This window comes from Portunus trituberculatus, chromosome 16 (assembly GCF_017591435.1).
Source record: "Portunus trituberculatus isolate SZX2019 chromosome 16, ASM1759143v1, whole genome shotgun sequence".
In the NCBI taxonomy this organism is placed as follows: Eukaryota; Metazoa; Arthropoda; class Malacostraca; order Decapoda; family Portunidae; genus Portunus; species Portunus trituberculatus.
Window position 1 is genome coordinate 14108058 of NC_059270.1, and position 15922 is coordinate 14123979.

At 37.0% G+C, this 15922-nt stretch overlaps 1 protein-coding gene across 1 annotated transcript in view; it reads left to right on the forward strand.

Moving 5' to 3' along the window:
- Positions 1-12190, forward strand: part of LOC123504427 — a 130137-nt gene extending 117947 nt beyond the window's left edge. Inside the window, exon 26 of the mRNA XM_045254938.1 lies at positions 9231-12190. Within this exon, the coding sequence (XP_045110873.1) occupies positions 9231-9963 (733 nt within the window). The 3' untranslated portion in view covers positions 9964-12190. The remainder of the gene's footprint in view (positions 1-9230) is intronic.
- Positions 12191-15922: the final 3732 nt, after the last annotated feature.

Here is a 15922-nt window from a genome sequence, read left to right on the forward strand (position 1 = left end):
AGATATGTTTACTTTGAAAGTGACTGAAGTCATAGCCAGATGGTGATAAACTCAGAAGATTCAAAAGCGTGGTCACAGGAACAAGTCAAGTCGTTACACACATAGATGCAGCGTCCAACTTTGGAGTGAATATGATGATAAAGTAGGAGGGAACACAAGAGACTACTATCAGTTGCCTTAGGCACTTGTATTTCAGTGAGGAAAAGATTAACTTTAGTAGAGGAAAGGTGTTGTTTTACAGATTGAAAATTAGAACTAAGACCACAAATGTTGTAGAAGTTAATGAAGAAAAAGTTTAGTGGGGTGTCAAAACATTTATGGTCAGTACCAGCAGCATTTATGGTCCCCAGAAGGGAAATCTGCAGCTGGTGTAGGAGTTGCCATATTAATTGTGAATTTGCAGTGTAAGTAGGTGCATCTAGTTTTGTGTTAAGAGAGAGATGTCTTTAGAAGGCAAACTGTGATGCCTATATATTGTGAGACACAGAAATGTTCATTGAGGTCACATCTGGCTTTGATGATAAGTTTGTAGGACCCCCCAAACAAGTTCTATTAGACTTCACTGGGAGTAATTATCATTTTGGCAGGAGTCTACTGTCTCCTCCATCAGAATAATGTTGCCTCATCTGTCTGATACATTGCTCATAAGTGATGCAGGGCTTCAAACTGGGAAAGTGTTCAATGGCATTGCTAACCAAAATACATGAAAATAAACTATGGCAGGTAAATCTAACCATGAAAGAAAATAGATTGTTGATCACACTATAAGCATTGATACTATTGCATACCTACATATGTACCAATGATAAGTAGAGTTGCTAGCTATTGATTATCTTCAGTACATATGTACTCTAGTAATTTACATATATTCTAATGATAATCAACATCTGGCAACTCTATTTATGGGCTCTCTCTCTCTCTCTCTCTCTCTCTCTCTCTCTCTCTCTCTCTCTCTCTCTCTCTCTCTCTCTCTCTCTCTCTCTCTCTCTCTTTTTTTTTTTTTTAGGGAAGAGGGCCAGCCAAGAGCAAAAAAAAGAAAGTTAGAAAAAGGCCCACTTGAGCACTGGCTCTCCAAAGAGTACAAAAAGTGCCAAAACCGTCAGCCAGAATTAGGGGAGCAAATGCCTCGATACCTCCCTCTTAAAAGAAGACAAGTTGTAGGAATTTGGAAATACAGATGCAGGAGGGAGTTCCAGAGTTTACCAGTGAAAGGGATGAATGATTGAGCGTACTGGTTAACTCTTGCATTAGAGAGTTGGACAGAATAGGGATGAGAGGAAGAAGAAAGCCTTGTGCAGCGTGGCCGCAGGAGGAGGGGAGGCATGCAGTTAGCAAGATCAGTAGAACAGTTACCATGAAAATAGCGATAAAATATAGAAAGGGATGCAACATTTCGGCGGTGAGAAAGAGACTGAAGACAGTTAGTCAGAGGAGGGAGTTGATGAGACGAAGAGCTGATTCCACCCTATCAAGCAAAGCTGTGTGACTGGAACCCCCAAACATGCGAAGAGTACTCCATACAGGGACGGATAAGGCCCTTATACAGAGTAAGCAGTTGGAGGGGCGAGAAAACTGGCGGAGACGCCTCAGAACACCTAATTTCATAGAAGCTGTTTTAGCAAGAGATGAGATGTGAAGTTTCCAGTTAAGATTATGAGCAAAGGACAGACCGAGGATATTCATTGTGGAAGAGGGAGACAGTTGAGTGTCATTGAAGAAGAGGGGATAGTTGTCTGGAAGGTTGTGTCGAGTTGATAGATGGAGGAATTGAGTTTTGAGGCATTGAAAACTACTAGATTTTCTCTGCCCCAATCGGAAATTTTAGAAAGATCGGAAGTCAGGCGTTCCGTGGCGTCCCGCGTGATCTGTTAATTTCCTGAAGGGTTGGACGTCTCTGAAAGAACGTGGAAAGATGTAGGGTGGTATCATCAGCGTAGGAGTGGATAGGGCAAGAAGTTTGGTTAAGAAGGTCATTAATGAATAATAGAAAGAGAGTGGGTGACAGGACAGAACCCTGAGGAACACCACTATTAATAGGTTTAGGAGAAGAACAGTAGCCGTCTACCACAGCAGCAATAGAGCGGTCGGAAAGGAAACATGAGATAAAGTTGCAGAGAGAAGGATAGAAGCCGTAAGAGGGCAGTTTTGAAATCAAAGCTTTATGCCAGACTCTATCAAAAGCTTTTGATATGTCTAACGCAACAGCAAAAGTTTCACCGAAATCTCTAAAAGAGGATGACCAAGACTCAGTAAGGAAAGCCAGAAGATCACCAGTAGAGCGACCTTGACGGAAGCCATACTGGCGATCAGACAGAAGATTGTGAAGTGACAGATGTTTGAGAATCTTCCTATTCAGGATAGATTCAAAAACTTTAGACAAGCAAGAGATTAAAGCTATAGGACGGTAGTTTGAGGGGTTAGAACGGTCACCCTTTTAGGAACAGGCTGAATGTAGGCGAACTTCCAGCAGGAAGGAAAGGTAGAAGTCGATAGACAAAGTTGGAAGAGTTTGGCCAGGCAAGGTGCAAGCACAGAAGCACAGTTTTTGAGAACAATAGGAGGGACCCCATCAGGTCCATAAGCCTTCCGAGGGTTTAGGCCAGCAAGGGCATGGAAAACATCATTACGAAGAATTTTAATTGTAGACATGAAATAGTGAGAGGGAGGAGGAGAGGGAGGACAAGCCCAGAATCGTCCAAGGTGGAGTTGTGAGCAAAGGTTTGAGAAAAGAGTTCAGCTTTAGAGACAGAAGAGATGGCAGTGGTGCCATTAGGATGAAATAAAGGAGGGAAAGATGAAGAAGTGAAGTTATTTGAGGAGATGTTTTTGGCTAGATGCCAGAAGTCACGAGGAGAGTTTGAGTTTGAAAGATTTTGACATTTCCTATTTATGAAAGAGTGTTTGGCAAGTTGAAGAACAGATTTGGCATGATTCTGGGCAGAGATATAAAGTGCATGAGATTCAGGAATGTGTTTATTTTAACAGTTCCCAACACCGCCCAGCAACACCACACCACTTGTTGGGAGTTTCCATTTCATGTAGCTGGGGGTAGTATTGTACCAATCATCAAAGCGAGCATATGAATGGTCCAAGAATGCTGCCTTGCTCTTCATAGAAATACTGAAGGAATGTTCTTGCATGTGGAATGTAAAAGAGCAAAATGCAAGATGAAAAACTTTAAAAATAAAAGTCTGGAAATAATTCAAATAAAATTGTTGTTCTAGATGGGGCACATCCTCCCCCCAACCAACAATCAAAGCAGAGTGGTGCTTGATGCCACGTGATGCTTGCTGCACTAGTATATACACTCAGTGTTTTGCTCCAAAATCACTCATGTCTCATGAGGCAGGTTATGGCACAGTGTACTCAGGGCTTTACCTGCCAATACTGTAACACGTGGTGCTTTTTTGTACAACCAAAACTCTTTCTTTTATATCTTTTATTGTTAGATCTACCTTTCATTGTTTATTCTTCATGTATTTCACTTAGCAATGCCACTGAATGTTGCACTAGAGATTGCAGCCCCACATAAAATGTTGATATTCTCTCTCTCTCTCTCTCTCTCTCTCTCTCTCTCTCTCTCTCTCTCTCTCTCTCTCTCTCTCTCTCTCTCTCTCTCTCTCAATGTGATATAGTGATGCTTCGTGATAACAGATACTTCAGGGATGAGGGTTGTCCGTTACTGAGAGCAGTTTGTCTGCAAGAACTTTAAACCTTTCTCCTTTTTGTGGTAATTTATTCTTTTAATAACAAAAAATATTTTGATTATTTAAATCATCTTATTCTATTCTCAGTGTTGAAATAAAAGAGTTCATTATTTTTTAAGAAGTGTACAGTGATAGAAATTTGTCTTACCAAGAACAGATGAAGTAAAGATATAGCTTCCTGTTTGGTGTATTGGCCAATTCCCATGCAGTCCAGTGGCATCCTTAACAAGTATTTAATGACTGCCTGAAGGACTTTACTGAGATGACTAAGGAGGACAGGAAGATAAGGGATCATCAGAATCAGAGTAGACTATCTCCACAATATTGCCACCTCTCCATAGATCACGGTCTTGCCTTATTTCTCTAATGCTGCTCAATCTCCCTATCCTCTGTCTGTCTTTCTTTCTTTTCTCGTGTTTCTATATAAACGGTGTGTTTCCAAATTATTTCTGAAATTGTAACTTTTGTTCCACATCACCGATGAGGTAAAAATTAAGGTATGTTCCCAAGAGAAAAGTGTTCCCCTATCCTAGATGTAACATCTTAGCAGGTAAGTATGACCCTGCTAAGTGCCGATACCTCACAGGCTCACACTTTATGCAGTCTTGCTATAGAGTATTGTCCTGCTGCAAACTCCCCATATGGCATCCTCACAACCAATCTAAGGTAGTATTTGCAACATGAACAAGTACATCTTGGGAGAGAGAGAGAGAGAGCAGGTGGTTGTGTTGTTGACATCGCTTACTTTCTGGACAGCACTTAGGACACAATTTGCTCATTGTTTCATCTACAAGAAGAAAACCTACCCCACCTCATACTAAATTACCCTCAGTTAAAAGAAGAAAGAATCTCTCTCTCTCTCTCTCTCTCTCTCTCTCTCTCTCTCTCTCTCTCTCTCTCTCTCTCTCTCTCTCTCTCTCTCTCTCTCTCTCTCTCTCTCTCTCTCTCTCTCATGTGAATTGCAGGTATAACATGCAACCCACCTCAGCAGGCTTTAGGTCCAATCAACTCAGTACCCCAATTCACCACTAGTGTCACTCCAGTGACCCCCACAGGCAAGCAGTCCTCACTCTCCATCTTACCACAAGTTTTGTAAATCATTGATGAACAAAACAAGTTACAATGGTATCCAGCATGCAGGAGTAGATAAACAAGGGTCTTTTTTCACTTGCTTATCATGTCATATGTGTATTCATCTGCATAACCACTATGAATTCTGAGGGGAAAATAAAAAAACTGCCATTGTAGTCACAAAACATTGGTTAGTATCTGACCAGTCCATTATTGAGCAAAATTCTGCTTATTAACAGGCTGGAATGAATAAGCATTTTTTTCAGTGTTTTCAGTACTTCAAGTCCTCAAGTTTAGTGCTATACCTTTGGAACAAAGCAGGTGCAAATTTTATGAGGGTAGCATACAGAAGTTCATATATTAGGGAGGAAGAAATACAGAAACAGATAAATCTCAGAGTTTTAGCAGTTTTGGCAGACATTGAAATGAAAAAAAAATAAATGAGCAGATTTAATCTCTGAATATGAAGTGAATGATTTCATCTGACATTTGAAGATTTCCACTTGCATTTAGATCATTATTAGATCCCAATATTTTGCATTTGAAAACTTTGATATTTGCTAGTAACCTACGTACCAATCCTGTTGTGAGATGTAAACATGTACCTGGTATATGACGTCAGCAGTGACTGTGAGAGTTAATATATTTTTTTTAAAAGATGAGTGCAATTTCAATTGTATGTAAGTGTGTCTTATCTCAAGGAGTAACGGCATCGTGGGAGGCCTATCTGGCCTCCCTGAGTCCCTTACCTATGAAATATTCACATCACCCTTGAACATATTCCTTTTGGGAGAGTATGTAGAGTCCCCATGAGTAACAGTTACTTTCATTTCTTTTGTTCCAATGTTTGAAGCAGGACTGTAGGTGGTTAGACACTTACCATTAGAATTTTAAAAGAAATATTTGTCTTGATATAGTGGTGAAACAGGTGAGTACAGTAAAAAAAAAAAATGCTTGTTTATGTTGAAATGCTTGAAGCTGGTGTTGTTTTTGATCTGATTGAATTGTTTTATTTATTTTACTGTTGGTAAAAATTTACAATCCAGTACTTAGTGACTCAGGACAACACTGGGGCATGCAAGGTAAATCTATAGTACAGCATTTTTGGGTAATTATAGAGGCTGATGTATAAGCCACAATATATAGTACTGTTAGGTTAGTTTTAGTGTTAGGTTAGCTTAAGATTAAGTTTGTTGTGGTTTGGTTGGTCAGCGAGATTAAAATAAACAAAATTCCAGTTTTTTATGAAAAGTCTAAAGTGACAAAAATCCACATTTGGTAAAGCGAAGGTACCATTTGCATTATCCAGACTTTTTCATTATCTGGACTGCACCATCAATTTCAGAAAAATGAGGGTTGAGTGTATATATATATATATATATATATATATATATATATATATATATATATATATATATATATATATATATATATATATTAATGCATTTGAATAATGTAATTTTGATTTAATGGAACTTGATATTTAAGGAGATACAATTAGATGACACAATTTATTCAGTTTAACACAGGGTAACTTGACTTGATGATGTCACGCACACTCATGCTGCTTCTAGGGGGGGGGTTACCACACTGAGACGCTCTTGGTCGGATTCTTAAACAATGTTTTATACCTTTGTCAGTTGAAGGATACCGTTCGGGAGAAATCAGCATTTATAAGAGCGAACACTGCCTTTCTGCAACTCGGGAAGGCAAGATTTGCCTTTACCATGAAGGTGAACCAAAACCCATGTCTTCTTGATTACCTTCACATAATTTTAGCTAAATACCTATTATTATTATTATTATTATTATTATTATTATTATTATTATTATTATTATTATTATTTTTTTTTTTTTTGTGGACTACCATATTTGATGGTTCGTAAGATACCCAAGTATCTTACGCACCTTGTTTTTCCAGACTTTGAAATTAAGAAAAGGTAAATCACAGATTTAAGCTTTGAATATAACGTGAAGGGTTTCACCTGATATTTTAAAAGTGATATTTATTTAGGTCATTATTAGATCCCAATGTTATGCATTTAAAAACTTTAATATTTGCTAGTAGCCTACATACCAATCTTGTTGTGAAATGTAAACATGTACCTGGCATATGGCATTAACACTGACTGTGAGAGACTACAGGGCTAGTAATCATATTTTTTCTCATTTTATCATAATTTTTTCTTTTCATGTATGCAGGTAAGAATGTTAAAAAGTAGTGCAATTTTAAGTGTATAAAAGTGTGTCTTATCTCAAGGAGTAATAGCATCATACTGTAAAGAACGCAGTGAAGTTTGCCCATGTCAAGATCAAGATCACTAACTACTTGTTTTGTTTTGGTTCATGTGGTGTTTGATCAATTAGGCAAATTTTTCCTGACTGGTGTCATTCTATGTGTATTACCTGTAAGTGTGACCTATTTTATATTATTATCTTAAAAAAAGAAAGTTGTTTTGTAGTGTAGTACAAATCACCACTTTGTTTAAACATGCAAAGATGTCTGGGGATTGATTTTAGAGTCTGTTTCTCTAGACTTACCTCCACCCACTGCTGCAATACTGAACCTTTGCCTCACAGGATGCAGGCTCAGTTCTTCAGATTTTTTTTTTTTTTTTTTTTTTTAATTCATTCATTCATCGTTCATTTATTTATTGATTGATTGATTTTATTTTTATTTTTATTTATTTATTTATTTTTATTTTATTTTTTATTTTTTTTTTTTTTTTTTTTTTTTTATTTATTTATTTTTTTTTTTTTTTGAGAAAAGATGTCATGAGCTATCAAATACAGTAATTGACTTTGGAAACATAAAATATATAGGATATCAATCAGATAGCCTACTTTATAAAAATTGTGATTGGAACCAAACCCAGAGGTAGAATCCATGAAATTTGTCTGTAGTTGAGTTTGTTGATGATAACAAAGCCTTAGCGAAGAAACAGGTCTGAGAAATAACAACATTGCCACCACCAAGCTTCAATCACTGCATCTCCATCTCCCAAGTTTTCTATCAGAATTCTACTTAAATTATGATTAATTATCTGTCTTTATTGCTTGATAAATACCCATTTATGTAGACAGCTGGTGGACTGTTCTCTTCCCATAGCCTGCACAGTTGAAGGTGGCGATTCTTTCCCGTATTACAGCCATCTGTGCTTTTATTTAGAAGCACTTTTTCCTGCTTCACCAAGTCTATTAATAAATCATGCTCTGCAGCAGTAATAGGGCTGGTTCTCTTCATAAAATTTTCCCTGTTGCCTATGGTAGAATGGTGAGGCAGCATGGCCTGGACTGAATTGCGCAGCTCAATCAGCAGATGTGATGGTAAACAAACACTTCTACCAACCACCACCAATTTATACTCTTGGTTTATTTCATTAAACGCATTAATGATGGATGTATGAATATGGGATGATATTCTTGGCATATAAACTCGTACAAAAGTTAAGTTGAATTGAATTTTCTAATTCCCTGGACAAGAAAAATGCACCGGCGAGAACGTGTGTTTTTATTGTTTCTATGACCTAGTGATGTATTTATAGTATTTTTAAGGTTTGAGTAACAAAATCCCCAAAATAGGCAAACTTTCCCAGTGACCAGGGGAAAGTAAAAAAAAAAGGCTGTTTATTTGCCTCTGCTCTATGTGTTTATCTTGCCTGAGGATACTGGAAGCTTATACTTTGAGAAGGATACTGGAGACTTATACTATGACAATTAAGTCTTGTTTCATTGGTCATACCTTTATACCTAAGACATATCATGAGTGGTCACAGTTTTGGGAAGTTCTATTCACTCCTGATGCTTTCCACCATGTGCTGTATGACAAAGTTGCTGCTTATGCAGAAACAGCTGATCACAGATTTTATGGTCACTGCTAGTGGCAAAATCATGAGTTAATTAGCATGTGCAGAATAATAAGCAATCTCAGTGTTGTTAATGATATCATGATATCATGAGTCATCTTTTGATGCCACATCAAAATCTTATTTGTATAAATTCTGTTGTTGCCAAAAGTCTGCTGAATTTTTTCTAGACATGGTAGGGTAATGCTGATCAGCATGTCATTGAGTTCCCGTTCTGACTTTGGCAAGTTTACAAAAACTGTACCTGCTTTAAAAAAGTGTATTTCTGTAGAAAATGGATGAGATTTTGACTGATCTATGAGAAAAATTTAATTATGAATAGCACAGATACTTTTTAACAGACTTTATATGATTGGTTTTACAATTCTCTCTCTCTCTCTCTCTCTCTCTCTCTCTCTCTCTCTCTCTCTCTCTCTCTCTCTCTCTCTCTCTCTCTCTCTCTCTCTCTCTCTCTCTCTCTCTCTCTCCTGTAAATGTTCCCCTTTTATGCATAAATCTCACTTTTGGCTCTTTGTAGAAATTGCTACATGAGTCTCACACAGAAATTTGAATTCAAGCTCAGTTTGATTTTTTTCTCTACCTACAGATGTGATGTTTGTGGCCATGTTGTTAAGAACCTACAGTCAGTGCGCCACCACATCCGTCGTCACCATCCTGACTCAAATGAGTTTACCTTTTCCAAATTAACATTGGGATCTCCCATGCGACCTCCTGTCAAGCAGCCATACAAGTGCAATTATTGTGGTGATGTTGGTGAAACTCTGGAAGAAATGCACACTCATCATGCATTCTTGCACTCCCACCTTGAATGCAGTATTACAAATCTAATGGATGAGGCCTTGTCATCTTTGCATAGCCCATCCACCAGTCACTCAGTTGCAGAGACTAGAATTTCTTCTTCTGTTGCATCGTCTGTAAGTAATAAGAACAGTCCTAGTGTATCAAGTGGATTAAGTGAAGTGAGTAAACTAACCCAAAGTGTACCAGAAGAAACATTACCTAGTAGAATTACAGTTGATGCTGGTCCTAGGGTTTCAATGTGTAAGAATACTGCAAGAAAGTCAATGCCAAGTTTTCCTAAACGTGCTGTGGCCATGAAGTCCACTTCAAAGCCACAGATAATTGCAGAAAGTTATGAAAATGCAGAGCTAAGTGTATACCAAGTAACACAACCTCCTCTGGAACTAGAAAATGTGTATGCCTATGTAAACCTTGGTACAGATGTTCCAATGAGACTAACTGTACAACAACTTGGAAAGCTGATTAATTTAGAGCCACAAGTTGTAGTGACTGATGTCTTAAACAAAGAAAATTGCTAGTGGAAATTATATGTTTGCAGCTAAGTATTTGTACTTACAATATGTTAGTCAATGAACTGGACTGTGCTCTAAATCATGCTATAGAATGAGCATAATGCCATAAATATGTATCTTCATGTACAGTTACAAGTAACCAAATATATGTTTAAGATTTGGGTGGGATTTTGTAATGTATGATAATATTTTAGTAAATGGTGTACAACCATGTTATTGATACAAAACAAGTTCTGCCTTGTATGAATATTGAAATTTTGTACGCTAGAAATCTCATTTCACAGAATTCACTGTAAATATTAGAGATTAAATATTTTCATCATTTACATTTGTGTCCATTGAGGAGATTAAGAACTGGTGCTGAAACAATAAGATGTATGTTAGTTTTTGGTAGTTTTACTATTTTTATTTTATTTTTTTAAACTCTAAGTTCTCTTATGTAATGCCGGTAAGAGCATTCCTAAAATGTACATCCCTGTTTTGTTTCAGCTAATCAGAATAACAGTTAATCAATAAACCACACACATAAGAAAACAAAGTGCAGTTATCAAAAGTACTATGATTTTTAAGTGTTATTTTCAGCTTAATTGTCTCACTTCTTCAAACTAGTTTCTATGCACCTAAATATCTAGAAATTCATGTACTGGATTCGTATTTTCGTAACACACAATACACATGCATAAGTGTTATTTCCTGATAGTATATAAGTCTTGGCATGTAAATAAATGAAGAAGAATGACTAGGTTTGCTCACTGCTGACCTGTGCCATCAGCACACAATGTATTGGATTCTGAGTGAAGCAAAAAAAATAAAAAAGAAAGGGTTTTTTTGCTTTGACTGTTTATATTTATTAATTTGCATATTGGCATGAAATGATAAGAAAATAAAGGGACTGGATCAACCTTGAGCAAACAATATATCAAATAATAAATAAAAAAAAGTATCATTAAATTAAGGAAATCCACTGTCTAATAGAACTGGTACATTGAAGGAGTTTTGCTTTAATCTTTGAGTTATGAGTATAACAGGCCTTGATTCAAATAACTGTGATCCTTTGTGCTAAATTAATCAACACAACACCTCAAAATGTTATAGAAAATAAATAGAAAAAGTTATATATATATATATATATATATATATATATATATATATATATATATATATATATATATATATATATATACCACAAATATTAGACTGGCCATGTAATCAAATGCATATGCAAATTCATTGTGTTCCTAAACTCTTCAAAAATCCAATAAAGATCAGAATTGAAAGAACAGAACATTACAGTTATTGAATAGCACTAATCATAAAATTATATATTTGTCACCACTTGGCTGGTTATGATAAATTTACAAAACATGAGTTTAAAGAAGGTGCCTTTCTGCTATCACTGAGATGCCACGAACCACATAGACATTTAATTATCTTTCATATTTGAAATGTTAATCCTCCAAATTTTATTAAAAATATGTAATAAGAAATCCAAGCAAAAGTCCTTCCCAAAGCTATAACATTGAATTGACTGAAGAAATAAACTCTCTCTCTCTCTCTCTCTCTCTCTCTCTCTCTCTCTCTCTCTCTCTCTCTCTCTCTCTCTCTCTCTCTCTCTCTCTCTCTCTCTCTCTCTCTCTCTCTCTCTCTCACACACACACACACACACACACACACACACACACACACACAAAACTTTTCACAACTCACACAGTATGATTATTTTCTACCATTCCATTAGCAATTTGGTTACTAAAGACTGAAGCAGCACTGGCTTCTTGTGATGTTACAATTTGCTTATGCCCTGCATACGTACTGTTTTGTCAGACAGGGGATGCTTTATTCTCTAATTTATATGGTTATTAATTTTAAAAGCAAACCTTCAATTAAGTATTGGTTTGAATGTTAATGTACAAACAATTTTTAGGTATTTAATAATGGAGATGTACATTTAGAGTATTACAGTTCCTAGTTAGGTTTGTTATGTGTAATTTTTAGATTGCTGCCCTATATTTGATCATGATTTATATGAGATATCTGAGTATTCATATACTTTGCATTCCATTTTAGTTAGTTTGTAAGTGTTTGATGGGTTGATTTTTGACCACATTTATGCTGCTACCCAGGAGTCCGTGATCGATTAGGTTCTCTGAGCAGCTGTTGTGAACATTTTGATAATTTGTACTTTTCTTTGATTTCTTTTTAAATTCTGGAATCCAATAAATTATAAAACTAGCATACTTTTTAATATGGTATGCAAAACCCCATGGTTCAGTGGAAAGAATACTGCTACTAAAGTGTTCTTTTCTGTTCATCATGAAAGGTAACTAACAAACTAATCAAGTAAACTAGAAAGCCTCCCCTTGCAGCATTTTCCATTTTCATATTCATTTATACAATGTTCTTCACATTAGTACTTAATTAATCCCTAATTTGGCCCAATATATTGCCAATATCTTCTGCCCTCTGCATCTCTCAACTACATCCTTCCAGACAAAGTATGATCTTGTAATGACTCAAAGAAATCCCATATGTCTTCAGGACAGGAGTATCTTGAACTCCACATGGACCAATGTACTCTACTAGTGGCAATCTTAATTGGAAATGGAGTACAAGAGAAGAAAATTGTGTATTCATCCAAACACAGAATCCCTACAACCCTAATAAAGCAGGAGGTGCACCATGTCACTTTATTAAGTAATGTGCTAGGCTTTTGTGTTCCTAACACTGTCTTAATTTCCTGACAAAGTGCTTTTTCCTTCAATGCTTAATTTGAACATCCAGGTCAATCCCTCAGTATTTCAGTGCACCAAGTGTGTTCTGGTTGTGTTTTGAAGTTGTGACTATACAAGTGAAACTTTTCATGATTTGAGACAATGCAATGTATTTCAGCTATCTTTTCTGAAGATGAATCTCATCCTGGTATATAAGCATCACTAAATCCTCTTTACCTATTAGGATTAGCTAAAAACTACAAATTTATTTGATTTTCACAGGTGTATATTTCAAACAGTTGAATGATGTTTTACTGAAAAGTAAGAATGCATCACATATAATTGAACTGGATTCTATCTTGAAAATTATTGTACTGTGTCACAATATAGTAAAGAAAAGATTATGAAAATTAATTGAAAGAAGTGAAAAGGTTAAGAAATTCTATTTGAATGAGGGTTGTGAGAAATTCCAGGTAATGTAAGATGTATTAATCATAGGAGAATACAGTAAACACATGAAATGATAGTTACTCCAAGTGAGGTCCAAAGTACTAGTTCAGGGCATGCTATGAACTTCTCATTTTACTTCACTCTCTCATCCTCTCCCATGTCACACATCTGACATAGAAGGCTCATCTGCCATGGGTGGAGTTGATGGGCTATGTATGCCACATTCTCTCTCTCTCTCTCTCTCTCTCTCTCTCTCTCTCTCTCTCTCTCTCTCTCTCTCTCTCTCTCTCTCTCTCTCTCTCTGGCTCTATAATCCACATTTCATGGAAATTAATTCATATCAGAGATCTATATACTTGCCTATGAATTATTAGAATGTGAGAAAAGAAATCTGTCTGTGAGCTAGCTGCCTTTCCTTCTTCCTCATTTCCTCTCAAGACAACAATATTTAATCAGTATTTATTTACCAATCTATTTTCCCTTGGGTAATAGCAATTGTCCTTTCAATCCCGTGGAATGTGTTTGCAGGGAACCAAAGCCTCCAGAAACCTTTGTGGAATATCTTGCTGAACCACTACCTCGCCAGCTGCCTGTGAGTCAATCAGGGGTATGAGGAAGCAGCTGGAAGGAAATTACAGCTGGGACTTGGACCATGTTGTCAGAGAGAGAGAGAGAATCATTAAGGTAAACAGATGAATAATCAGATAGATAGGCAGACAGAAGTAAAGAACTACAAAAATAGGGATAGACAGATACATAGATAGAAAAGAAAGATAATTGGATGGACAACTAGATAAAATAAGTGAGAGTTAAGACAGCAAAATAAAAATAGAAGGAAAGAAGGGAAGGGAGAGATAATTAAGTGGCACTGATGAAGATGAAGGAATGGAGGAAAGAAGAAGGTAATGATGAATGAATTAGAGGCCAGATCAGGTCAGGTCAGCTGTAGAGGTGGACATGTTCGAGGGAGCTCCATGTCCCCAGCTACTCGCTCAAGTTGCTCATGGATTCACTTCTTGCTGGTCACGGTTGATCAGTGTGAAAAGCAATGCAGTGCATAGTGAGACAACAGCGACAGTAGTGAATGAGTGTCAAGTGCAGCGCAGTGAATTGATATTCAGCTTGTGGTATCCGGTACCCAGTCATACACGTCTGACAAGCCACACATGAAGTTAAACTCCCAGGCAGCACCCCTTGCCCCATCACTTCAGCAGTCACCACCACCACTACCACCTATAACTGATGAGGATGCTGCTGTACAGGAGGAGCTCCTTAATAACTCCACTGAAGCCTTGGTGGACATAGCCATGAAGCAAAGTGGTGAGCTCCATACCTATATGGGCATCGTGGAAGCATACCAAAAAAAAAGCAGGCAGCTCCAGCGTCAATCTAAAACACTTTTACCTCACCTCCACTTTAAAAAAATTTTAGTTGAAATTGCACATGGGTTTCCAAGGTGTTTTTTAAAGTTGAATTGACATTAATAAAATTTTTGTATTAGTAACAAGAAAAACCATCTTGAACTCGGGTAATCGTATCTCTGGCCATTGAAAGTGGTCGTACATGATAGGAGAGCAAAGCATATCTGAATAGAGATCATGTGACTGTCTCTTATCAGCTCCTCTCAAATGCAAGCTCATTCTTTAGTCATAGCAAGAACCATAAAAGGCCTGACACTACTAATACTACTACTACTACTACTCAGGATTGAGTCCAAGTACATGTACATGTACTCATACTCATACTTCAGTACACAGTATCTTGTACTTGTACTCATACTCGGGTTTAAAATTTGAACTTCAAGTAGTCAAGAATTATACAATTTCTTTTGAGTACTGTCGAGTAAAATAACAACAAATTTTTTAAAATTATCTACGTTGGTGATCAGTGTCGATGACTCTAGGTGAGAATGACAAGGGTGTCCTTGGAAAAGCCAGGAATATATATATATATATATATATATATATATATATATATATATATATATATATATATATATATATATATATATATATATATATATATATATATATATATATATATATATATATATATATATATATATATATATATATATATATACAGTAAGGTCCCGAGTTACGTCAGAGTTACGTTCCTGAAACATGACGTAAGTCGATTTTGTACGTAACTCGAGTTTTTGTACTTTCAAAGCATATTATCGAGTTTTCAACCAATCATTTTTTATGGTTATTCAGGTAAGTAAAAGGTTATATTGTTATATTGGTATATTATTTACAACTATGTAGGAATATATTGATTAGGGCCGCGAACGCGAAGGACTGCAGGTTGCCGAGAGGGGTGGCCTGAGGCCGCCAGGAGGGTGGGCAGGTCGAATGTTGTGACGCCCAGGGCGGACAGCTGGGAGCTTTGTGGAGTGCGGTAGGAGTAGAAGCGTTATATAAGTAAAAGGTTATATTGTTATATTATTTACAAGTATGTAGGAATATGAAACACAAGCTTGTTTTTGTTGTTGATTAGGGCCGCGAACGCAAAGGACTGCATGTTGCCAGAGGGGTGGACGCCTGAGGCCGCCAGGAGGGTAGGCAGGTCGAATGTTGTGACGCCCAGGGTGGACAGCTGGGAGCGTAGTGCAGTGCGGTGGGAGTAGAAGCGTGGGCAGCGGGCAGGAAATGCAATAGGAAAGGGCAATAGGGATCAGCAGACAGGCGCAGACGGTGCAAGTGAGCTGCAAGTGTCGTGTGGCCCAGGCGAAGGCTCCAGAGTTGTTATTGTTGTGATAGGTGCGAGCCCTCAAGGTCGTCAACCTCCCCGTTGTCATGGTA